The following is a 27,239-nucleotide window of genomic DNA, read 5'->3' as shown; positions in this document are numbered from 1 at the left end:
CTGCCTTCTAGGGAGTTCTTCCTAGCCACTGGGCATTGCTTGCTGTTTGAAGATTCAGGCTGGGTTTCTGCCTTCTAGGGAGTTCATCCTAGCCACTGGGCATTGCTTGCTGTTAGAAGATTCAGGCTGGGTTTCTGCCTTCTAGGGAGTTCATCCTATCCACTGGGCATTGCTTGCTCTTTGAAGATTCAGGCTGGGTTTCTGCCTTCTAGGGAGTTCATCCTATCCACTGGGCATTGTCTGCTGTTTGGGGTTTCAGGCTGGGTTTCTGCCTTCTAGGGAGTTCATCCTAGCCACTGGGCATTGTCTGCTGTTTGGGGTTTCAGGCTGGGTTTCTGCCTTCTAGGGAGTTCATCCTAGCCACTGGGCATTGTCTGCTGTTTGGGGTTTCAGGCTGGGTTTCTGCCATTTCTAGGGGTTCATCCTAGCCACTGGGCATTGCAGGCTGCTGTTTGCATTGCTTGGTTAGAAGATTCAGGCTGAGTTTCTGCCTTCTAGGGAGTTCATCCTAGCCACTGGGCATTGCCTGCTGTTTGGGGTTTCAGGCTGGGTTTCTGCTCTGCATTGCCTGCTGTTTGGGGTTTCAGGCTGGGTTTCTGCTCTGCATTGCCTGCTGTTTGGGGTTTCAGGCTGGGTTTCTGCCCTGCATTGCCTGCTGTTTGGGGTTTCAGGCTGGGTTTCTGCCCTGCATTGCCTGCTGTTTGGGGTTTCAGGCTGGGTTTCTGCCCTGCATTGCCTGCTGTTTGGGGTTTCAGGCTGGGTTTCTGCTCTACATTGCTTGCTGTTTGAAGATTCAGGCTGTGTTTCTGTAAAGCACTTTGTGACAACTGCTGATGTAAAATGGGCTTCGTAAAATTAATTAAATAGAGAGCATGTTGCTGTTCCAACTCACCACACAGAAGAGAGTGTCAGAGCCTGGTACTGCCCTATAGTGGAGTATATAATAATATAATAACTCACCACCCAGAAGAGAGTGTCAGAGCCTGGTACTGCCCTATAGTGGAGTATATAATAATATAATAACTCACCACCCAGAAGAGAGTGTCAGAGCCTGGTACTGCCCTATAGTAGAGTATATAATAATATAATAACTCACCACCCAGAAGAGAGTGTCAGAGACTGGTACTGCCCTATAGTAGAGTATATAATAACTCACCACCCAGAAGAGAGTGTCAGAGCCTGGTACTGCCCTATAGTAGAGTATATAATAATATAATAACTCACCACCCAGAAGAGAGTGCCATGTGTCAGAGCCTGGTACTGCCCTATAGTAGAGTATATAATAATATAATAACTCCCCACCCAGAAGAGAGTGTCAGAGCCTGGTACTGCCCTATAGTAGAGTATATAATAATATAATAACTCACCACCCAGAAGAGAGTGTCAGAGCCTGGTACTGCCCTATAGTAGAGTATATAATAACTCACCACCCAGAAGAGAGTGTCAGAGCCTGGTACTGCCCTATAGTAGAGTATATAATAATATAATAACTCACCACCCAGAAGAGAGTGTCAGAGCCTGGTACTGCCTTATAGTAGAGTATATAATAATATAATAACTCACCACCCAGAAGAGAGTGTCAGAGCCTGGTACTGCCCTATAGTAGAGTATATAATAACTCACCACCCAGAAGAGAGTGTCAGAGCCTGGTACTGCCCTATAGTAGAGTATATAATAATATAATAACTCACCACCCAGAAGAGAGTGTCAGAGCCTGGTACTGCCCTATAGTAGAGTATATAATAATATAATAACTCACCACCCAGAAGAGAGTGTCAGAGCCTGGTACTGCCTTATAGTAGAGTATATAATAATATAATAACTCACCACCCAGAAGAGAGTGTCAGAGCCTGGTACTGCCCTATAGTAGAGTATATAATAATATAATAACTCACCACCCAGAAGAGAGTGCCATGTGCCAGAGCCTGGTACTGCCCTATAGTAGAGTATATAATAATATAATAACTCACCACCCAGAAGAGAGTGCCAGAGCCTGGTACTGCCCTATAGTAGAGTATATAATAATATAATAACTCACCACCCAGAAGAGAGTGTCAGAGCCTGGTACTGCCCTATAGTGGAGTATATAATAATATAAAAACTCACCACCCAGAAGAGAGTGCCATGTGCCAGAGCCTGGTACTGCCCTATAGTAGAGTATATAATAATATAATAACTCACCACCCAGAAGAGAGTGTCAGAGCCTGGTACTGCCCTATAGTGGAGTATATAATAATATAAAAACTCACCACCCAGAAGAGAGTGTCAGAGCCTGGTACTGCCCTATAGTAGAGTATATAATAATATAATAACTCACCACCCAGAAGAGAGTGTCAGAGCCTGGTACTGCCCTATAGTGGAGTATATAATAATATAATAACTCACCACCCAGAAGAGAGTGTCAGAGCCTGGTACTGCCCTATAGTGGAGTATATAATAATATAATAACTCACCACCCAGAAGAGAGTGTCAGAGCCTGGTACTGCCCTATAGTAGAGTATATAATAACTCACCACCCAGAAGAGAGTGTCAGAGCCTGGTACTGCCCTATAGTAGAGTATATAATAATATAATAACTCACCACCCAGAAGAGAGTGTCAGAGCCTGGTACTGCCTTATAGTAGAGTATATAATAATATAATAACTCACCACCCAGAAGAGAGTGTCAGAGCCTGGTACTGCCCTATAGTAGAGTATATAATAATATAATAACTCACCACCCAGAAGAGAGTGTCAGAGCCTGGTACTGCCCTATAGTAGAGTATATAATAATATAATAACTCACCACCCAGAAGAGAGTGTCAGAGCCTGGTACTGCCCTATAGTAGAGTATATAATAATATAATAACTCACCACCCAGAAGAGAGTGCCATGTGCCAGAGCCTGGTACTGCCCTATAGTAGAGTATATAATAATATAAGAACTCACCACCCAGAAGAGAGTGTCAGAGCCTGGTACTGCCCTATAGTAGAGTATATAATAATATAATAACTCACCACCCAGAAGAGAGTGTCAGAGCCTGGTACTGCCCTATAGTAGAGTATATAATAATATAATAACTCACCACCCAGAAGAGAGTGTCAGAGCCTGGTACTGCCCTATAGTGGAGTATATAATAATATAATAACTCACCACCCAGAAGAGAGTGTCAGAGCCTGGTACTGCCCTATAGTGGAGTATATAATAATATAATAACTCACCACCCAGAAGAGAGTGTCAGAGCCTGGTACTGCCCTATAGTAGAGTATATAATAATATAATAACTCACCACCCAGAAGAGAGTGTCAGAGCCTGGTACTGCCCTATAGTAGAGTATATAATAATATAATAACTCACCACCCAGAAGAGAGTGTCAGAGCCTGGTACTGCCCTATAGTAGAGTATATAATAATATAATAACTCACCACCCAGAAGAGAGTGTCAGAGCCTGGTACTGCCCTATAGTAGAGTATATAATAATATAATAACTCACCACCCAGAAGAGAGTGTCAGAGCCTGGTACTGCCCTATAGTGGAGTATATAATAATATAATAACTCACCACCCAGAAGAGAGTGTCAGAGCCTGGTACTGCCCTATAGTAGAGTAATATAATAACTCACCACCCAGAAGAGAGTGTCAGAGCCTGGTACTGCCCTATAGTAGAGTATATAATAATATAATAACTCACCACCCAGAAGAGAGTGTCAGAGCCTGGTACTGCCTTATAGTAGAGTATATAATAATATAATAACTCACCACCCAGAAGAGAGTGTCAGAGCCTGGTACTGCCCTATAGTAGAGTATATAATAATATAATAACTCACCACCCAGAAGAGAGTGTCAGAGCCTGGTACTGCCCTATAGTAGAGTATATAATAATATAATAACTCACCACCCAGAAGAGAGTGTCAGAGCCTGGTACTGCCCTATAGTAGAGTATATAATAATATAATAACTCACCACCCAGAAGAGAGTGCCATGTGCCAGAGCCTGGTACTGCCCTATAGTAGAGTATATAATAATATAAGAACTCACCACCCAGAAGAGAGTGTCAGAGCCTGGTACTGCCCTATAGTAGAGTATATAATAATATAATAACTCACCACCCAGAAGAGAGTGTCAGAGCCTGGTACTGCCCTATAGTAGAGTATATAATAATATAATAACTCACCACCCAGAAGAGAGTGTCAGAGCCTGGTACTGCCCTATAGTAGAGTATATAATAATATAATAACTCACCACCCAGAAGAGAGTGTCAGAGCCTGGTACTGCCCTATAGTGGAGTATATAATAATATAATAACTCACCACCCAGAAGAGAGTGTCAGAGCCTGGTACTGCCCTATAGTAGAGTATATAATAATATAATAACTCACCACCCAGAAGAGAGTGTCAGAGCCTGGTACTGCCCTATAGTAGAGTATATAATAATATAATAACTCACCACCCAGAAGAGAGTGTCAGAGCCTGGTACTGCCCTATAGTAGAGTATATAATAATATAATAACTCACCACCCAGAAGAGAGTGTCAGAGCCTGGTACTGCCCTATAGTAGAGTATATAATAATATAATAACTCACCACCCAGAAGAGAGTGTCAGAGCCTGGTACTGCCCTATAGTAGAGTATATAATAATATAATAACTCACCACCCAGAAGAGAGTGTCAGAGCCTGGTACTGCCCTATAGTAGAGTATATAATAATATAATAACTCACCACCCAGAAGAGAGTGTCAGAGCCTGGTACTGCCCTATAGTAGAGTATATAATAATATAATAACTCACCACCCAGAAGAGAGTGTCAGAGCCTGGTACTGCCCTATAGTAGAGTATATAATAATATAATAACTCACCACCCAGAAGAGAGTGTCAGAGCCTGGTACTGCCCTATAGTAGAGTATATAATAATATAATAACTCACCACCCAGAAGAGAGTGTCAGAGCCTGGTACTGCCCTATAGTAGAGTATATAATAATATAATAACTCACCACCCAGAAGAGAGTGCCATGTGCCAGAGCCTGGTACTGCCCTATAGTAGAGTATATAATAATATAATAACTCACCACCCAGAAGAGAGTGTCAGAGCCTGGTACTGCCCTATAGTAGAGTATATAATAATATAATAACTCACCACCCAGAAGAGAGTGTCAGAGCCTGGTACTGCCCTATAGTAGAGTATATAATAATATAATAACTCACCACCCAGAAGAGAGTGTCAGAGCCTGGTACTGCCCTATAGTAGAGTATATAATAATATAATAACTCACCACCCAGAAGAGAGTGTCAGAGCCTGGTACTGCCCTATAGTAGAGTATATAATAATATAATAACTCACCACCCAGAAGAGAGTGTCAGAGCCTGGTACTGCCCTATAGTAGAGTATATAATAATATAATAACTCACCACCCAGAAGAGAGTGTCAGAGCCTGGTACTGCCCTATAGTAGAGTATATAATAATATAATAACTCACCACCCAGAAGAGAGTGTCAGAGCCTGGTACTGCCCTATAGTAGAGTATATAATAACTCACCACCCAGAAGAGAGTGTCAGAGCCTGGTACTGCCTTATAGTAGAGTATATAATAATATAAGAACTCACCACCCAGAAGAGAGTGTCAGAGCCTGGTACTGCCCTATAGTAGAGTATATAATAATATAATAACTCACCACCCAGAAGAGAGTGTCAGAGCCTGGTACTGCCCTATAGTAGAGTATATAATAACTCACCACCCAGAAGAGAGTGTCAGAGCCTGGTACTGCCTTATAGTAGAGTATATAATAATATAATAACTCCCCACCCAGAAGAGAGTGTCAGAGCCTGGTACTGCCCTATAGTAGAGTATATAATAATATAATAACTCACCACCCAGAAGAGAGTGTCAGAGCCTGGTACTGCCCTATAGTAGAGTATATAATAACTCACCACCCAGAAGAGAGTGTCAGAGCCTGGTACTGCCCTATAGTGGAGTATATAATAATATAATAACTCACCACCCAGAAGAGAGTGCCATGTGCCAGAGCCTGGTACTGCCCTATAGTAGAGTATATAATAATATAATAACTCCCCACCCAGAAGAGAGTGTCAGAGCCTGGTACTGCCCTATAGTAGAGTATATAATAACTCACCACCCAGAAGAGAGTGTCAGAGCCTGGTACTGCCCTATAGTGGAGTATATAATAATATAATAACTCACCACCCAGAAGAGAGTGTCAGAGCCTGGTACTGCCCTATAGTAGAGTATATAATAATATAATAACTCCCCACCCAGAAGAGAGTGTCAGAGCCTGGTACTGCCCTATAGTAGAGTATATAATAATATAATAACTCACCACCCAGAAGAGAGTGTCAGAGCCTGGTACTGCCTTATAGTAGAGTATATAATAATATAATAACTCACCACCCAGAAGAGAGTGTCAGAGCCTGGTACTGCCCTATAGTAGAGTATATAATAATATAATAACTCACCACCCAGAAGAGAGTGTCAGAGCCTGGTACTGCCCTATAGTAGAGTATATAATAATATAATAACTCCCCACCCAGAAGAGAGTGTCAGAGCCTGGTACTGCCCTATAGTAGAGTATATAATAACTCACCACCCAGAAGAGAGTGTCAGAGCCTGGTACTGCCCTATAGTAGAGTATATAATAATATAATAACTCACCACCCAGAAGAGAGTGTCAGAGCCTGGTACTGCCCTATAGTAGAGTATATAATAATATAATAACTCACCACCCAGAAGAGAGTGCCATGTGCCAGAGCCTGGTACTGCCTTATAGTAGAGTATACAATAATATAATAACTCACCACCCAGAAGAGAGTGCCATGTGCCAGAGCCTGGTACTGCCTTATAGTAGAGTATACAATAATATAATAACTCACCACCCAGAAGAGAGTGCCATGTGCCAGAGCCTGGTACTGCCTTATAGTAGAGTATACAATAATATAATAACTCACCACCCAGAAGAGAGTGCCATGTGTCAGAGCCTGGTACTGCCTTATAGTAGAGTATACAATAATATAATAACTCACCACCCAGAAGAGAGTGCCATGTGCCAGAGCCTGGTACTGCCCTATAGTAGAGAGCACACTGAGGATTAGACAGGCGAGCACGATGAGGAACCTGCAGGACAGAACAATAATCAAATCACTTTATGTACGACGTGGAGAGGTATATAAAACAACGCAGAGTATGTGGGAAATGATTGAAAGCAGTCAAGAGAATACACAGACGCCCCCAAAAGTTACATATTGGAGCTTTAAAGCTGAGAACTATGATTTAAAACATTCATGGTTTTAACCCACTTTAAATTCAGAGCTATTACTTAAAACAATCAGGGTGTTAACCTACTAATCTGAGAACTATGATTTAAAACACTTGTGGTTTTAACCCACTAATCTGAGAACTATGATTTAAAACACTCAGGGTGTTAACCCACTTTAATCTGAGAACTATAATTTAAAACAATCAGGGTGTTAACCCACTTTAATCTGAGAACTATAATTTAAAACAATCAGGGTGTTAACCCACTTTAATCTGAGAACTATAACTTAAAACAATCAGGGTGTTAACCCACTAATCTGAGAACTATGATTTAAAACACTCAGGGTGTTAACCCACTTTAATCTGAGAACTATAATTTAAAACAATCAGGGTGTTAACCCACTAATCTGAGAACTATGATTTAAAACACTTGTGGTGTTAACCCACTAATCTGAGAACTATAATTTAAAACACTCATGGAGTTAACCCACTTTAATCTGAGAACTGTGATTTAAAACACTCATGGAGTTAACCCACTTTAATCTGAGAACTATGATTTAAAACACTCAGGGTGTTAACCCACTTTAATCTGAGAACTATGACTTAAAACACTCAGGGTGTTAGCCCACTTTAATCTGAGAACTATGATTTAAAACACTCAGGGTGTTAGCCCACTTTAATCTGAGAACTATGATTTAAAACACTTGTGGTGTTAACCCACTAATCTGAGAACTATAATTTAAAACACTCATGGAGTTAACCCACTTTAATCTGAGAACTGTGATTTAAAACACTCATGGAGTTAACCCACTTTAATCTGAGAACTATGATTTAAAACACTCAGGGTGTTAACCCACTTTAATCTGAGAACTATGACTTAAAACACTCAGGGTGTTAGCCCACTTTAATCTGAGAACTATGATTTAAAACACTCAGGGTGTTAGCCCACTTTAATCTGAGAACTATGATTTAAAACACTTGTGGTGTTAACCCACTTTAATCTGAGAACTATGATTTAAAACACTTGTGGTGTTAACCCACTTTGAGTGTTTTTTTTTCTCAGTCATAAACCGACATGATGTCCAGTATCTATCCTTCATGAGCCACTAGGTGTGCTTGACTGTAGAGTCAGTTTCTCTGTGCGTGCCGTGCAGTGTGCTAACAGGGTAGAGCTGTGGGCCTGTAGTCAGGAGAGTAGCTACCTCAGCTGAACTCAGGCCTCAACTGACGTGGACTCAGACGTTACTGTACTTCAACACAGCCTCACAGTAGATGGTGTTCCAAAGATATGTCACCAGATCAATCAAACACACACACACACACACACACACACACACACACACACACACACACACACACACACACACACACACACACACACACACACACACACACACACACACACACACACACACACACACACACACACACACACACACACACACAAATAGACAAATACACATCCACACATTCTAATACCACTATCGTGCCAACAGCTGACATTCTGAAAGGACAACAACATCCGGTCATTCTCTTTGATCTCAAGGTCATACGTTCTTTTTCCAACTGAACCAACAATCAGACCACTGAGTCCTCAAGAGATAAAATGCTTTTCTTTGTACAAGATAAGGCTACAAGCTGCTACAACACTACTGACACAGACACAATGCAGATGACGTTGTAAATGCCAATTTCCACCCCTTGACAAGTTGACTTTCCCTCAGTCAATGGGAATCCTATTAAGATGATATCCAGCAGTTTGTGTAGGTCTACACCAGTGGCCAGATAGTAATGATAGACCAACCGTATGAACCTATAGCAAAACTACAGATGTAGGATCTTAATTTGAGCCAGTTTGCTACAGCAGGAAAATAATCCTGCAGCAACAGGAAATGTGAATTATTATGTGGATTACAATTAATGGACATTTTTGTTGGGGTTGATACATTTTTCGTGAGGGCAAATCAAGTCTGAAATTTCAAAGTGGAAATGACAAACTTTAGAAGCATTTTTAAAACTCAAATACACTACTGGTTTGCATTTCCTGCAGTGCATGAAAATTATCTACAACAAAAGAGTGATCAAATTAAGGTCCTACATCTGTAGGGAGAGGGGTTGCTGTTTTGTTTGCGGTTAGTGTTTGTTCCATTGAGGCCCTTATCCCCTTATGTCCGGTGTGCTTACTGATGGAATCCAACCACCTCACCACCACACATAGAACAGAGAAGAAGAAGGATCCACTGTGCAGCAGACAGTAGAACAGAGAAGAAGAGGGATCCACTGTGAAGCAGCCAGTAGAACAGAGAAGAAGAGGGATCCACTGTGCAGCAGCCAGTAGAACAGAGAAGAAGAGGGATCCACTGTGAAGAAGCCAGTAGAACAGAGAAGAAGAGGGATCCACTGTGAAGAAGCCAGTAGAACAGAGAAGAAGAGGGATCCACTGTGCAGCAGCCAGTAGAACAGAGAAGAAGAGGGATCCACTGTGAAGCAGACAGTAGAACAGAGACGAAGAGGGATCCACTGTGCAGCAGCCAGTAGAACAGAGAAGAAGAGGGATCCACTGTGCAGCAGACAGTAGAACAGAGAAGAAGAGGGATCCACTGTGAAGCAGCCAGTAGAACAGAGAAGAAGAGGGATCCACTGTCCAGAACAGACTATGGGAGGCACACAGTACTACATGGAGCCATGGCTACATGGAACTCTATTCCACATCAGGTAATTGATGCAAGTAGAATAATTGAAAAAACTGATAAAACCTTATGGAATAGCTGGGACTGTATAGACACACACATGCTAACACAATTACTCTACACACACGAACACATGGATGTTGTATTGTAGATGTGGAGTAGTGGCCTGAGGGCACACACAATGCATTGGGAAAAGTGTTATGTCATGTAATATTTGTAATTGTATATAACTGCCTTAATGTTGCTGGACCCCAGGTAGAGTAGCTGCTGCCTTGGCAGGAACTAATGGGGATCCTTAATAACCCCCAGGAAGAGTAGCTGCTGCCTTGGCAGGAACTAATGGGGATCCATAATAACCCCCAGGAAGAGTAGCTGCTGCCTTGGCAGGAACTAATGGGGATCCATAATAAACCCCAGGAAGAGTATCTGCTGCCTTGGCAGGAACTAATGGGGATCCATAATAAACCCCAGGAAGAGTAGCTGCTGCCTTGGCAGGAACTAATGGGGGTCCTTAATAACCCCCAGGAAGAGTAGCTGCTGCCTTGGCAGGAACTAATGGGGGTCCTTAATAACCCCCAGGAAGAGTAGCTGCTGCCTTGGCAGGAACTAATGGGGATCCATAATAACCCCCAGGTAGAGTAGCTGCTGCCTTGGCAGGAACTAATGGGGATCCTTAATAACCCCCAGGAAGAGTAAATGCTGTCTTGGCATGACGTAATGGGGATCCATAATAACCCCCAGGAAGAGTAGCTGCTGCCTTGGCAGGAACTAATGGGGATCCTTAATAACCCCCAGGAAGAGTAGCTGCTGCCTTGGCAGGAACTAATGGGGATCCATTACAACCCCCAGGATGAGTAGCTGCTGCCTTGGCAGGAACTAATGGGGATCCATTACAACCCCCAGGATGAGTAGCTGCTGCCTTGGCAGGAACTAATGGGGATCCATTACAACCCCCAGGATGAGTAGCTGCTGCCTTGGCAGGAACTAATGGGGATCCTTAATAAATACAAATAACATGGGCTTTACTGGCCCCTATATAGTGGGCTGTGGGCCCTATTGAGCTCTACACAATACTGTAAGCATCACGTCTCCAAGCTTCGTGTATTATTGATGGGCAGGATCTCTTCTAGTCTACTGCGTCTGCAGGGGGTAGCAGGACTGAGCAGGAAGGGGTAGACAGCAGCACTGAGTACAGCTAATCACATCGTAAGGTTTTACTATCAGGCACTAGAACACATCTAAGGCAGGTTGACTTGTGACGTCATAGACGGCTGGCTTGTGGAGCGAAGGAACAATGTGATAGTTTCATGTGGCAGTGTCACTGTGTAGGGTCTCGGTCTCCCTGTTATGTAGCTCAATCATTGTGAACGTCATGACTCGACAATGTTTAGTACAGTCTCAGGATCTGAGGGTAAATGTATGTATCCAACAGAATGTTGCCATGTCATTATCAATGGAAGCATTGTAAACAGCATACAGTAAGTAGCACAAGCACATAGCTTGAGGCAACATGCCAACACTACAGAGGTCATGGTGTAACGGAACTATTCAACCATGCAAACACACGCACACACACTCTCTCTCTCTCTCTCTATCTCTCTTGTGGGGGAGGTCCTGCAGTCCTGATATCACTCTGTCTGGAGCGCTCACTCTGGGTCAGTGATAAGCCAATGTTCATTCCTGCCTCCCACTCTTATAGTTACACAACAATGAAATAACATTAACATTACATTTGAGTTATTTAGCACATGCTAGTACCCAGAGTGACTTAAAGTTGGTGCATTCATCTCAAGGTAGCTAGGTGAGACAACCACATATCACAGTTATAAACCAGGTTTCCATCCAACCTTTTCATGTAAGTAAAGTACATTTCGGATTTTAAAACAATTAAAAAGTCATTCCAGGCTTGACATGGAAACAGAAAACGATTATGTATACTTTCCAAAAGTCAACCAGAACAAAACAAATAGACAAGGTGGGATCTTTTTGTGTCGGTAAAATGAATTATTATGCGAGAAATTTCATTGGAAACGCTTTTTTCAACGTGAACTTTGAGTCACACGATGACCTGTTGTGTGGTCCTCCCACTACGACTCGTCGGGAAAGCAGGCAGTGTATTAGGCTACAGATGAAATGCATTAGGAAATAATTCACAGGTTGGTGAAAGTGCAAGGTGATGAGTTTGATGCTCCAAAAATGAAAGGTCTTATTCTGATGACATGATCATCGATGTTTAGCTGCCATTTGACAAAAAAAAAAAAATCTTGCTCTTTTGTCCATAATAATCTCATCATGTAATGTCGGATATGCGTATCTGCGCGCTGTTGGCTAGAGCACACCGTGCCAATACTAGAGTGGGCACAGTCTCTACATAACGCAACATTTTGTTGTGAGAAAACTATAACAGTTAAAAATGCGATGGAAATCAATGTAATTTGTATTTTTTTGTATTCCGTACGTGGAATTTAAGCGCGGAAGGGTATGTTTATGTGCACTACGTCATCACGCACAGCCTTTTTATCTGACACAAGTCAATTAGATGGAAACACATATGTGGGTGGGAAAAGTAGGGTTTTAGAATATTCGCATGAAAAACTGTCGCCAATTGGATGGACACCTAGCTATAGTAAATACTTCACTCGTTAAAGCAGCTATCAGCAAAGCCAGTGGTAGTAAGAAAAGACACGTGTTTAGTGTAAAAAAGGAAAGGGTTTACCTTGCACCCTCATTGGAACGCTAGACATGACCTTTGTTAAGATGGTTTTGGCTTCGTAAAGTTACTTAGAAAGTCAGAACCCAACTGTCCAGACTCTTAACATCTGATATGTCACAATTAGGACAGTGCTGTGATTGGCCTCCTAAACAGGTGAGGAAAATACTGCCTAAATACAAATGAATCTATTAAGTAGTTATGTAGTAGGCAACATTTGCAGAAACAAGGGGGCATTTGTAGTGGTAGTCCATTGGTATCCAGTGCTAACACTGGATCGGGACTCTCTCTGCCCTGATGCATCGGGACTCTCTCTGCCCTGATGCATCGGGACTCTCTCTGCCCTGATGCATCGGGACTCTCTCTGCCCTGATGCATCGGGACTCTCTCTGCCCTGATGCATCGGGACTCTCTCTGCCCTGATGCATCGGGACTCTCTCTGCCCTGATGCATCGGGACTCTCTCTGCCCTGATGCATCGGGACTCTCTCTGCCCTGATGCATCGGGACTCTCTCTGCCCTGATGCATCGGGACTCTCTCTGCCCTGATGCATCGGGACTCTCTCTGCCCTGATGCATCGGGACTCTCTGCCCTGATGCATCGGGACTCTCTCTGCCCTGATGCATCGGGACTCTCTCTGCCCTGATGCATCGGGACTCTCTCTGCCCTGATGCATCGGGACTCTCTCTGCCCTGATGCATCAGGCTCACCCAAAGCAGCCAGCCTGCATCAGGCATCCCCCATCCCTCACCAGCAGGTCATGGAGTGGCAGTATCAGGCTACTGCTCTCTAAGTAGCCAGCCTGCCAAGTTTAGCTGCCTGCTATCAACTCCAGTGAGAGGAGATACTCAGTACTGGGGGTTGGTCTTCAGACTGAACATTCCTCAGCCAGAAATCAGGCCCCCGAAACACTTACAGTATGCCCACGTCCCTGGACAACATTCTGTGATATAGGGCTGGTTTCCCCTGGACACCATGATGATATAGGGCTGGTTTCCCCTGGACACCATGATGATATAGGGCTGGTTTCCCCTGGACACCATGATGATATAGGGCTGGTTTCCCCTGGACACCATGATGATATAGGGCTGGTTTCCCCTGGACACCATGATGATATAGGGCTGGTTTCCCCTGGACACCATGATGATATAGGGCTGGTTTCCCCTGGACAACATGATGATATAGGGCTGGTTTCCCCTGGGCAACATGATGATATAGGGCTGGTTTCCCCTGGACACCATGATGATATAGGGCTGGTTTCCCCTGGGCAACATGATGATATAGGGCTGGTTTCCCCTGGGCAACATGATGATATAGGGCTGGTTTCCCCTGGGCAACATGATGATATAGGGCTGGTTTCCCCTGGACAACATGATGATATAGGGCTGGTTTTCCCTGGGCAACATGATGATATAGGGCTGGTTTCCCCTGGGCAACATGATGATATAGGGCTGGTTTCCCCTGGGCAACATGATGATATAGGGCTGGTTTCCCCTGGGCAACATGATGATATAGGGCTGGTTTCCCCTGGACAACATGATATAGGGCTGGTTTCCCCTGGGCAACATGATGATATAGGGCTGGTTTCCCCTGGGCAACATGATGATATAGGGCTGGTTTCCCCTGGGCAACATGATGATATAGGGCTGGTTTCCCCTGGGCAACATGATGATATAGGGCTGGTTTCCCTGGGCAACATGATGATATAGGGGGCTGGTTTCCCCTGGGCAACATGATGATATAGGGCTGGCTGCAACATGATTATAGGGCCCCTGGGCAACATGATGATATAGGGCTGGTTTCCCTGGGCAACATGATGATATAGGGCTGGTTTCCCCTGGGCAACATGATGATATAGGGCTGGTTTCCCCTGGGCAACATGATGATATAGGGCTGGTTTCCCTGGGCAACATGATTTAGGGCCCCTGGGCAACATGATGATATAGGGCTGGTTTCCCCTGGGCAACATGATGATATAGGGCTGGTTTCCCCTGAGCAACATGATGATATAGGGCTGGTTTCCCCTGGGCAACATGATATAGGGCTGGTTTCCCCAGGAAACCATGATGATATAGGGCTGGTTTCCCCTGAGCAACATGATGATATAGGGCTGGTTTCCCCTGGACAACATGATGATATAGGGCTGGTTTCCCCTGGGCAACATGATGATATAGGGCTGGTTTCCCCTGGGCAACATGATGATATAGGGCTGGTTTCCCCTGGACAACATGATGATATAGGGCTGGTTTCCCCTGGGCAACATGATTATATAGGGCTGGTTTCCCCTGGACAACATGATGATATAGGGTTGGTTTCCCCTGGACAACATGATGATATAGGGCTGGTTTCCCCTGGACAAAATGATGATATAGGGCTGGTTTCCCCTGGACAACATGATGATATATGGCTGGTTTCCCCTGGACTAAAAAGTCTGCTCAACTGAGAATCTCCATTGAAATATACAGTATTTTTAGACCAGTCATAGGCTTAATATGTGTCCAGGAAACCAGACCATGGAGATTGGCAGAAATGCCACGTTCAGACCAAACAGTCAATACTACATAATAGCAGTCTGACGCCAGTGCCCCCATGATGTTCATTAAATACTGAAGGGAGTTTGTTCAGCTGTATACGTCTACATATAGCCTCCATTTTATAGCCTATAGTGTAATTCAGTAACATAATTGTACCGTTAATCACGTGTAAAGTATTGTATTAGGACTACTATAAATAATCAAAAGGATAGCCTAGGGTCATGCCCTTCAACTGCTTTGAATCATTTGGCAAAACGCCCACAAAGCACTTGGCATGGTTGACAAATGCAAGTAATGTGTTATTGTTATATCAAAGTTATTCATTATAAACACTCACACCGAGAAGTGATACACGAAGCATTTCCACCCAGATGGTCTTTCAAGAAAGTTATAAGCGCGTCCTTGAATGTAAGCACGGCTGATAACTTGACGAGTTGTGCTGTATACGGACATCCGGGGGTTCAGATTGAGCCCGGGTAGGTGAGACACCGACGGTCGAGTGACAGTTGTGTGAATGGTGATGCCCTCGGCGTCACACAGAAACCTGTTGTTAGAAATATGCGCTCCAGGTTGTGAGGCTGACGCGGCTTGTGACATCTCAAACTCCGTCTGTTTTCTCCCATGTCCTGCCACCATCGAGGACCTCCGTATGTTATTCAGGACTTCATTCCTTTGGGTTGTCTTGTCTGGAGATGACATGCTGTTTGTTTTCTCATCAATGGGACGGACACACGCTTTAGTCTCCGCGTATTGCGGACTTGGTGGATCAATGAAGTGGGACAAAACAGAGCCTGCATGCGGTGCGGTGCGAGGCGCGAAAAAAAACCAACAACAAAAATCGTACTAAAGCCGCTGCCTTGTCGGATATGTCTCTCTGACCGCCGCTTTCCGAAACCCTATTATAATAGCTTACATTGGTAGAGCAAGTATCCGACACATGTTAAATTACGGAAGAAATGTCCCTACCTGTTGCTGGACGGTTAGACTACTACTTATCATCAGTTGACTTACTTGTGCGTGCTTGTTCCGCGCTTGATCGCACAAAAGGGGAGGCAGTGCCCTCTGGGCAGCATTGAACAACAATAATTTGCAGCTGTGAGTGTTGAGTTGGTGAGTGTTGACCCCTAAAAACAGCATAGAATAACAGCACACACACACACACTCGCTCGCTCGCTCTCCTCCCCCTATCTCGCTCGCTCTCCCCCTCTCTTGCTCTCTCCCCCTCTCTTTCATTATCTCTCTCCCCTCTCTATTTGATTATCTCTCTCTCCCATTATCCCTCTCTTTCATTATCTCTCTCCCCTCTCTCTTTCATTATCTCTCTCCCTCTCTCTTTCATTATCTCTCTCTCCCTCTCTCTTTCATTATCTCTCTCTCTCTCCCCCTCTCTTTCATTATCTCTCTCTCTCCCCCTCTCTTTCATTATCTCTCTCTCCCCCTCTCTCTTTCATTATCTCTCTCTCTCCCCTCTCTTTCATTATCTCTCTCTCTCCCTCTCTCTTTCATCATTCTCTCTCTCTCCCCTCTCTCTTTCATTATCTCTCTCTCTCCCCTCTCTCTCTCCCCCCTCTCTCTTTCATTATCTCTCTCTCTCTCCTCTCTCTTTCATTATCTCTCTCTCTCTCTCTATCTTTCATTATCTCTCTCTCTCCCCTCTCTCTTTCATTATCTCTCTCTCTCCCCTCTCTCTTTCATTATCTCTCTCTCTCCCTCTCTCTCTTTCATTATCTCTCTCTCTCCCTCTCTCTTTCATTATCTCTCTCCCCCTCTCTCTTTCATTATCTCTCTCTCTCCCCTCTCTCTTTCATTATCTCTCTCCCCCTCTCTCTTTCATTATCTCTCTCCCCTCTCTCTCTTTCATTATCTCTCTCTCTCCCCTCTCTCTTTCATTATCTCTCTCCCCCCTCTCTCTTTAATTATCTCTCTCTCCCCCTCTCTCTTTCATTATCTCTCTCTCCCCCTCTCTCTTTCGTTATCTCTCTCTCTCTCCAACACGCTCTTCCCATCTCTTTACCAATGAACTCCACGAAAGCATACCATACCCTACTGGCAGGTTATGTGTCCTGTAATGGTAACATCAGTAACAATACCATGCTTGACTGTCTCTGTGTAAAGTTACAATGCGGAATTCATTTAAATGACCTTGACCATCCTTGATAGTGAACGAGGGACACTGGTTTGCTTGCCTCATACAAGGGTTTTAATTGAGAAAAGTAATGTGGCGTTCCAGTGATGACAGACTCTGTTGTCAGGTACACATTAACCTACCTTACCTGATGACCTGAATGTGAGAGAGCACTAGCCTACTGCTAGTGCTGAGCGATTAGTGCTTTTTAATGTCGGTTCAGTTTCGGGTCGATTATTTAAAAAATAATTATGGTTCGGTTTCGATCATTTTTTGTTGTAATACATGAAATGCACTACGCATTATGTTGGTTGAAGGCTGTAACACAGAATAAAACAATGAATAAAAGTCCCATGATGGTTGTCACGGCCCGTTACTGTTTATCACTTTACTAACCATCATTTATTCACATTACTTTACCTTCATTAAACATGTTTTATTTGATCACAATATTATTTCATTCCAAGACATCTCATCTCTGTAGAGCTGCTGCCTGTTCTGTCTAACAAAATAACTATTTTTATTAGTTCTTCATAGTACACCGAACAAAAATATAAATGCATCATGCAACAATTTCAAAATGTTTACTGAGTTACAGTTCATATAAGGAAATCAGTCCATTTAAATAAATGCATTAGGCCTTAATCTATGGATTTCACATGACTGAGAATACAGATATGCATCTGTTGGTCACAGATACCTTTAAAAAAAAGATAGGGTTGTGGATCAGAAAACCAGTCAGTATCTGGTGTGACCACAATTTGCCTCATGCAGCCCGACACATCTCCTTCACATAGAGTTGATCAGGCTGTTGATTGTGGCATGTGGAATGTTGTCCCACTCCTTTCAATGGCTGTGCAAAATGGCTGGATATTGGCTGGAATTGGAACACGCTGTCGTACACGTTGATCCAAGGCATCCCAAACATGCTCAATGGGTGACATGTCTGGTGAGTATGCAGAACATGGAAGAACTGGGACATTTTCAGCTTCCAGCAATTGTGGACAGATCCTTGCGACATGCATTATCTGCCCGGTAAAGTTAATACCAGGATTCATCCGTAAAGAGCACAATTCCCCAGCGTGCCAATGGCCATCGAAGGTGAGCATTTGCCCATTGAAGTAGGATTACAACTCCAAACTGCAGCCAGATCAAGACCCTTGTGAGGACGACAAGCACGCAAATGAGCTTCCCTGAGACAGTTTCTGACAGTTTGTGCAGAAATTCTTCAGTTGTGCAAACCCACAGTTTCATCAGCTGTCCAGGTGGCTGGTCTCAGACGATCCCGCAGTTGAAGAAGCCGGATATGGAGGTCCTGGGCTGGCATAGTTACACGTGGTCTACAGCTGTGAGGCCGGTTGGATGTACTCCCAAATTCTCTAAAACAATGTTGGAGGTGGCTTATGGTAGAGAAATTAAAATGAAATTATCTGGCAACAGCTCTGGTGCACATTCCTGCAGTCAGTAAGCCAATTGCGTGCTCCCTCAAAACTTGAGACATCTGTGGCATTGTGTTGTGTGGCAAACAAATAGAGTGGCATTTTATTGTCTCCCAGCACAAGGTGCACCTGTGTAAAGATCATGCTGTTTAATCAGCTTCTTGATATGCCACACCTGTCAGGTGGATGGATTATCTTGGTAAAAGAGAAATGCTGACTAACAGGGATATACATATATATAGATATACAAAACTGCCACCCCAAATTTGATCCATTCATTAAAATAACAGTTTAACCAAGACCCATCTATTGTTGTGACTACCTGGACCTACCATTTAACCAACACTCATCTATTGTTGGGACTTCCTGGACATACCATTTAACCAACACCCATCTATTGTTGTGACTACCTGGACCTATATTACCATTTGGGTTTGAAGTATTGAAACCAAACCATATGATTTGAATGAAAAGTATTATAATTAACATGAAAAGGTGAATGTAAGAAGTTCTCATCATTTCAAATAGTCTCTATGTCATAGATAACATCATAGAAACACTTTAAATAGGTCAGGACCCAGTCAGGGAGCCTAAGAATATGAATTATTTAGGCTATATTATTTAAATTATTTCAAGGCTATAGCCTACAAATAAACACATTGTGAAGCATTAGCGAGTGTGACACACTAGGCTGGTAGGGAGTCGGTGACTGTCAAGTGGTGGGTGTAGCTGGTGCATGGAAGTCAGGCGCAGGAGAGCAGAGATGAGTGGACAAAGCACTTTACTGAGGCAATATAATTAGAACAGAACACGTCACAAAAACAAATGCCCAAAGAACAAGTGAGACAGCACAAAGTACAACAACCCGGTACAAAGTACAACAACCCAGCACAAAGTACAACAACCCGGTACAAAGTACAACAACCCAGTACAAAGTACAACAACCCAGCACAAAGTACAACAACCCAGCACAAAGTACAACAACCCATCACAAAGTACAACAACCCAGTACAAAGTACAACAACCCATTACAAAGTACAACAACCCAGTACAAAGTACAACAACCCAGTACAAAGTACATCAACCCATCACAAAGTACAACAACCCATCACAAAGTACAACAACCCAGTACAAAGTACAACAACCCAGTACAAAGTACAACAACCCAGTACAAAGTACAACAACCCAGTACAAAGTACAACAACCCATCACAAAGTACAACAACCCAGTACAAAGTACAACAACCCAGTACAAAGTACAACAACCCAGCACAAAGTACAACAACCCAGTACAAAGTACAACAACCCAGTACAAAGTACAACAACCCGGTACAAAGTACAACAACCCGGTACAAAGTACAACAACCCAGCACAAAGTACAACAACCCAGTACAAAGTACAACAACCCAGTACAAAGTACAACAACCCGGTACAAAGTACAACAACCCAGCACAAAGTACAACAACCCAGTACAAAGTACAACAACCCAGTACAAAGTACAACAACCCAGCACAAAGTACAACAACCCAGTACAAAGTACAACAACCCAGTACAAAGTACAACAACCCAGTAGAAAGTACAACAACCCAGTACAAAGTACAACAACCCAGCACAAAGTACAACAACCCAGCACAAAGTACAACAACCCAGCACAAAGTACAACACCCCAGTACAAAGTACAACACCCCAGTACAAAGTACAACAACCCAGTACAAAGTACAACAACCCAGTACAAAGTACAACAACCCAGTACAAAGTACAACAACCCAGTACAGAGTACAACAACCCAGTACAAAGTACAACAACCCAGCACAAAGTACAAAGTACAACAACCCAGCACAAAGTACAACAACCCAGTACAAAGTACAACAACCCAGTACAAAGTACAACAACCCAGTACAAAGTACAACAACCCAGCACAAAGTACAAAGTACAACAACCCAGCACAAAGTACAACAACCCAGTACAAAGTACAACAACCCAGTACAAAGTACAACAACCCAGTACAAAGTACAACAACCCGGTACAAAGTACAACAACCCGGTACAAAGTACAACAACCCAGTACAAAGTACAACAACCCAGTACAAAGTACAACAACCCAGTACAAAGTACAACAACCCAGTACAAAGTACAACAACCCAGTACAAAGTACAACAACCACAACAAACAACCCAGCACAAAGTACAAAGTACAACAACCCAGCACAAAGTACAACAACCCAGTACAAAGTACAACAACCCGGTACAAAGTACAACAACCCAGCACAAAGTACAACAACCCAGCACAAAGTACAACACCCCAGTACAAAGTACAACAACCCAGTACAAAGTACAACAACCCAGTACAAAGTACAACAACCCAGTACAAAGTACAACAACCCAGCACAAAGTACAAAGTACAACAACCCAGCACAAAGTACAACAACCCAGTACAAAGTACAACAACCCAGTACAAAGTACAACAACCCAGTACAAAGTACAACAACCCAGTACAAAGTACAACAACCCGGTACAAAGTACAACAACCCGGTACAAAGTACAACAACCCAGTACAAAGTACCGGCTGCCACAAAGCACGGGTACAAAACAAAACCCGGCGCAAACCAGCCGGAAACGAACCAACCTGACAATAAACAATACCACACACAGACATGGGGGGAACAGAGGGCTAAATACACATAGTAATTATGAGGAGATGTAAACCAGGTGTGCAGGAAAACAAGACAAAACAAATGGAAAATGAAAGGTGGAGCGACGATGGCTAGAAGACCGGTGACGTCGATCACTGAATGCCGCAGGAACAAGGAGAGGGACCGACTTTGACTGATGTCGTGACAGTGACATTATTAAGCTCTCAGCATTTTAACAACATTTTGTTATATTCGATTATTATAGTCTATCAATTGCGAATATACTTAGAATTAAATACAAATTAAACTAAAAATGCCTTATTAGGCTCAGTCAAGACTGTCATTGAATTCATTTCTAGAAACACCAGTTTGGCCAGAGTCTATGGATTCAGGCTCATGTGATGGTGTCTGGAGAGCAGGCCAGCAGGGGAGAATATCTTCTCTGTGCTTGCAGAGCCACTGGGAATGCTAAACACCCTTTGACTCTTGCCAGTCTGGGCAGGGATGCAGAGTTTATTTTATTTTTCTATTGGTAGGCCTAAAGGTTTTTAGGCAAAATAACCCAATCAAAACGGAAATCTCCTTGAAAGTTGGAATATGCCAGGCCACAATCAATGGCCTATTGTATAGATAACAGAACAAAAATGAAGGAAACGTTAAAGAGATTTGATATTTTGTTTATAAATACTGTACTTTGCTACAATGACACACCTTGTTATCTACCCACTTCATTTCTTTCTTTTAGCATGTGCACATAGTAAGTACACCACAGACTGGAATATGTTCCGTGATTCAGCCAATGGCATTGAGGAGTACACCACCTCAGTCACCAGCTTCATCAATAAGTGCATCAACGTCTTCCCCACAGTACATATCCAAACCAGAAGCCATGGATTACAGGCAACATCCGCACTGAAATAAAGGCTAGAGCTGCTGCTTTCAAGGAGCGGGACACTAATCCGGACGCTTATAAGAAATCCTGCTATCCCCTCAGACGAACCATCAAACAGGCAAAGCGTCAATACAGGACTAAGATTGAATCCTACTACACCGACGCTCGAAAACTATTACATTACAAAGGGAAAACCAGCCACAAGCTGCCCATTTTTATTTTTACTAGGCAAGTCAGTTAAGAACAAATTCTTATTTTCAATGACAGCCTAGGAACAGTGGGTTAACTGTCTGTTCAGGGGCAGAATGAGAGATTTGTACCTTGTCAGCTCGGGGATACGAACTTGCAACCTTTCGATTACTAGTCCAACGCTCTCACCACTAGGCTACCCTGCCGCCCAGTGATGTCAGCCTACCAGACAGGCTAAATGCCTTTTATGCTCGCTTCGGGGCTAGCAACACTGAAGCATGCATGAGAGTACTAGCTGTTTCGGATGACTGTGGTATCATACCCATACGTAGAATGTATGCACACATGACTGTAAGTCGTGCATAGAATGTATGCACACACGACTGTAAGTCGCTTTGGATAAAAGCGTCTGCTAAATGGCATATATTATTATTATTATATATGTATCACTTCTCCATTGCCGATGTGAGCAAGCCCCTTATCAGGTCAACATTCACAACGCCGCGGGGCCAGACGGATTACCAGGTCGTGTACTCAGACCCTGCATGGACCAACTGGCAAGTGTCTTCACTTGCAAGTGTCTTCACTGATTTTCAACCTCTGTCTGACCGAGTCTGTCATACCTACATGTTTCAAGGCGACCACCATAGTCCCTGTGCCCAACAAAGCGAAGGTAACCTGCCGAAATGACTACCGCCCCGTAGCACTCACGTCTGTAGCCATGAAGTGCTTTGAAAGGCTGGTCACGGATCACATCAACACCATCATCCCAGAACCCAAGAACCACTCCAATTCGTATACAGCCCCAACAGAACCACAGATGACGCAATCTCAATCGCACTCCACACTGCCCTTTCCCACCTGGACAAAAGGAACACCTACGTGAGAATGGTATTCATTAACTACAGCTCAGCGTTAAACACCATAGTGTCCACAAAGCTCATCACTAAGCTAAGGATACGAGGACTAAACACCTCCCTCTTCAACTGGATCCTAGACTTCCTGACAGGCTGCCCCCATGTGGTAAGGGTAGGCAACAACACTCAACTGCCACGCTGATCCTCAACATGGGGAGCCCTTTAGGGGTGCGTGCTTAGTCAGCTCTTGTAGCCGCTGTTCACCTACGACTGTGTGGCCAAACACAACTCCAACACCATCATTAATTTAGCTGACGACACAACAGTGGCCTGATCACCGACAACGATCAGACAGCCTATAGGGAGGAGGTCAGAGACCTGTCAGTGTGGTGCCAGGACAACAACCTCTCCCTTAATGTGAACAAAACAAAGGAGCTGATCGTAGACTACAGGAAAAGGAGTGCCGAACACACCCCCATTCACATCGACAGGGCTGTAGTGGAGCGGGTCGAGAGTTTCAAGTTCCTTGGTGTCCACATCACCAACAAACTACCATGGTCCAAACACACCAAGAAACGCCTTTTCCCCCTCAGGAGACTGAACAGATTTGGCCTGGGTCCCCAGATCCTACAAAAGCAGCAAGCCATAAGATTACTGAACAATGAATCAAATGGCCACCGGACTATTTACATTGACCCCTTTGTTTTTACACTGCTGCTACTCGCTGCTTATTATTTATGCATAGTCACTTTACCCCTACTACAGTACACGTACAAATGACCTCTTCTAACGTGTACCTCTGCACATTGACTCGGTACCAGTACCCCATGCATATAGCCTCATTATTATTATTTTATTGTGTTAAGTTATTTATTTTATTTTTTTGGTTGACTTGAGTTTTTAAATTTTTATATTTAGTTAAAACTGCATTGTTGGTTGAGGGCTTGTAAGTAAGAATTTCACGTGCATGTGACAAATAAAATTTGACTTGATTTTTTTAATTTTATTATTCTTTAGGGATATGTGTCTTTTCAGATTCCACAATGATTCTTTAGTTGTGGACACTACATCACCACACTCCCTCTCTTCTTTAGTAGTGGACACTACATCACCACACTACATCACCACACTCCCTCTCTTCTTTAGTTGTGGACACTACATCACCACACTCCCTCTCTTCTTTAGTAGTGGACACTACATGACCACACTCCCTCTCTTCTTTAGTAGTGGACACTACATCACCACACTCCCTCTCTTCTTTAGTTGTGGACACTACATCACCACACTCCCTCTCTTCTTTAGTAGTGGACACTACATCACCACACTCCCTCTCTTCTTTAGTAGTGGACACTATATCACCACACTACATCACCACACTCCCTCTCTTCTTTAGTTGTGGACACTACATCACCACACTCCCTCTCTTCTTTAGTAGTGGACACTACATCACCACACTCCCTCTCTTCTTTAGTAGTGGACACTACATCACCACACTCATTCTCTTGCTCTTGGTCCTCATCTTTGTAAGTCACCTTGATTTAACACCTGGGTGTTTTATCAGTTTCTTTATGAAAATATTTAGTGAACTCCATGACAGTAGCTAAAGCAAGGGGCTGTAGCAGCACACAAGTAGCCTACAAATGCACGCTGGGCCGGACACCCCCTGCGCTCGTGAAGGGAGCGCTGTAGGAGCGAAATTAGAGCGGGCGAGAAGACCAACGCTCCAGCCTTTGGGAATCTCGCTCAGTGCTCCAGTCAAATTGGGCACGGTCCGCTCCAGCTCCGCTCCAGCTCCGCTCCACGCACATACTCTGCTATCAATTAGATCAATGCATTTTCAGGCTCGTGAAGAAACTACTTTCTACCCCTCTCGATCGCATGCGCCGCACAGACCAGACAAGTTTAAGCGTGCACGCAATGGATTATGGTCATTATAGTTTATTACCATGTTTTCTGCGCTAAACTACGTAGAATATTGGCCGGTTGAAAACTACAACTCCCTACTACATCGCACAGTTCAGGTTCGATCGAATTTATCTCTACAGAAACTGGACATTTGAGCTACCAGAAAAAAAACGGAATTAAATGGAATTCAAATAAAGGAACTAATGTCAGTCAATTAGTTGTTTATAAACCGAAAAATAACAAACGTTTTGGAGAACAGTGGGTTAACTGCCTTGCTCAGTGGCAGAATGACAGATTTTTTTTTACCTTGTCAGCTCGGGGATTCAATCCAGCAACCTTTCAGTTACTGGCCCAACGATCTAATCACTAGGCTACGTATGCCTTGCCACTGTGATAAATAGGCCTAAATGCCGAGACAATAAGATTAGATTCAACCACTACATTGTTTTATCATAAAACCGGAGAGCAACCTATATCAGGTGAAGTCCACAAAACATGTTACTACCCCCTTCACGTGACCTACTGCATGGTCAAGCAAGGTAATGTTTCTGACATTTTCTGACCACTAACCATGAAAAGATACCGCAAGTCACAAAGAAAACAAGCTTTGCCTCCACTATTCCAGCACCATTTCAACATCAACATTTCAACATCATCTAATCACCTCTGCTTAGTCTAATACAGTGGCAACTACAAGTGATTTAGTCCTATCAAAGTAAGCTAAATATGATGTGGCTGTCCATGGTACTGGTGTGTGTGTGTGTGTGTGTGTGTGTGTGTGTGTGTGTGTGTGTGTGTGTGTGTGTGTGTGTGTGTGTGTGTGTGTGTGTGTGTGTGTGTGTGTGTGTGTGTGTGTGTGTGTGTGTGTGCAAGCAAGCAAGCAAGCGGAAAAAACATGTTGACTCACCCTATTTTGTAGTGAACTGCCCATGCCATCCTCCTCTTTAATGTTTCTGAAACGGTCTATAACTCAAAATCATAACATACAGTACACTCTTTTAGTTTTTGTTGTCCTAGGCTACCTGGCTAAAATGCTTGCTCGTTAGCCTAACTTCCTTTCATGGACAATGATGCGCCAGGCCAGCTAGTTAACATTAGGCTAACGTTACTACATCAATCTACATGTTGAACTTCCATCCTCTCAGGCCAGGGGCACAATGTATGAATTTATGGTTGGACCAGAATCGCTGTTATGATCATTGGCCAGTACGGAGAATTATACTACCATTCAAACGTTTGGGGTCACTTAGAAATGTCCTTGTTTTTGAAAGAAAAGCACATTTTATGTCCATTAAAATATGGCTCAAAAAAAGACCTTTCTTCTGAAACTCGTCAGTCTATTCTTGTTCTGAGAAATGAAGGTTATTCCATGCAAGAAATTGCCAAGAAACTGAAGATCTCGTACAACGCTGTGTACTACTCCCTTCACAGAACAGTGCAAACTGGCTCTAACCAGAATAGAAAGAGGAGTGGGACGACCCGGTGCACAACTGAGTAATAGGACAAGTACATTAGAGTGTCTAGTTTGAAAAACAGACACCTCATAAGTCCTCAACTGGCAGCTTCATTAAATAGTACCCGCAAAACACCAGTCTCAACGTCAACAGTGAAGAGGCAAATCCGGGATGCTGCCCTTCTAGACAGAGTTCCGCTGTTCAGTGTCTGTGTTATTTTGCCCATCTTAATCTTTTCTTTTTATTGGCCAGTCTGAGATATGGCTTTTCTTTGCAAAAACCATTTTGAGCTACAACAGTCATTTACAACATGAACAATGTCTACACTGTATTTCTAATCAATTTCATGTTATTTTAATTAATGGACACTTTTTTGTGCTTTTCTTTCAAAAACAAGGTAATTTCTAAGTAACCCCAAACTTTTGAAAGGTAACAATTCCAAATCCCTATCTCCATCCATGACAAATTTAGGAAAATGAACGATTTTAGCTAGCTAGCTAACCACCGAAGGACAACGACACAACAAGATGCAACAATTCAAGTTTTCTGTCAATGATATTTGGCTTGATGTG

At 43.3% G+C, this 27,239-nt stretch overlaps 1 protein-coding gene across 1 annotated transcript in view; it reads right to left on the bottom strand.

Annotated features, from left to right (window-relative positions):
- The window catches only part of LOC124020709 (potassium voltage-gated channel subfamily KQT member 1-like), a 49,606-nt gene extending 33,433 nt beyond the window's left edge, over positions 1–16,173 (bottom strand). Inside the window, 2 exon segments of the mRNA XM_046335960.1 lie at positions 7,011–7,101; positions 15,514–16,173. Coding sequence (XP_046191916.1) covers positions 7,011–7,101; positions 15,514–15,875 — 453 coding nt within the window. The 5' untranslated portion in view covers positions 15,876–16,173.
- Positions 16,174–27,239: the final 11,066 nt, after the last annotated feature.

Source organism: Oncorhynchus gorbuscha, unplaced genomic scaffold (assembly GCF_021184085.1).
Source record: "Oncorhynchus gorbuscha isolate QuinsamMale2020 ecotype Even-year unplaced genomic scaffold, OgorEven_v1.0 Un_scaffold_885, whole genome shotgun sequence".
Classification (NCBI taxonomy): domain Eukaryota; kingdom Metazoa; phylum Chordata; class Actinopteri; order Salmoniformes; family Salmonidae; genus Oncorhynchus; species Oncorhynchus gorbuscha.
The sequence above is the reverse complement of the archived record's forward strand: the minus strand, read 5'-3'. Positions and strand labels throughout refer to the sequence as shown.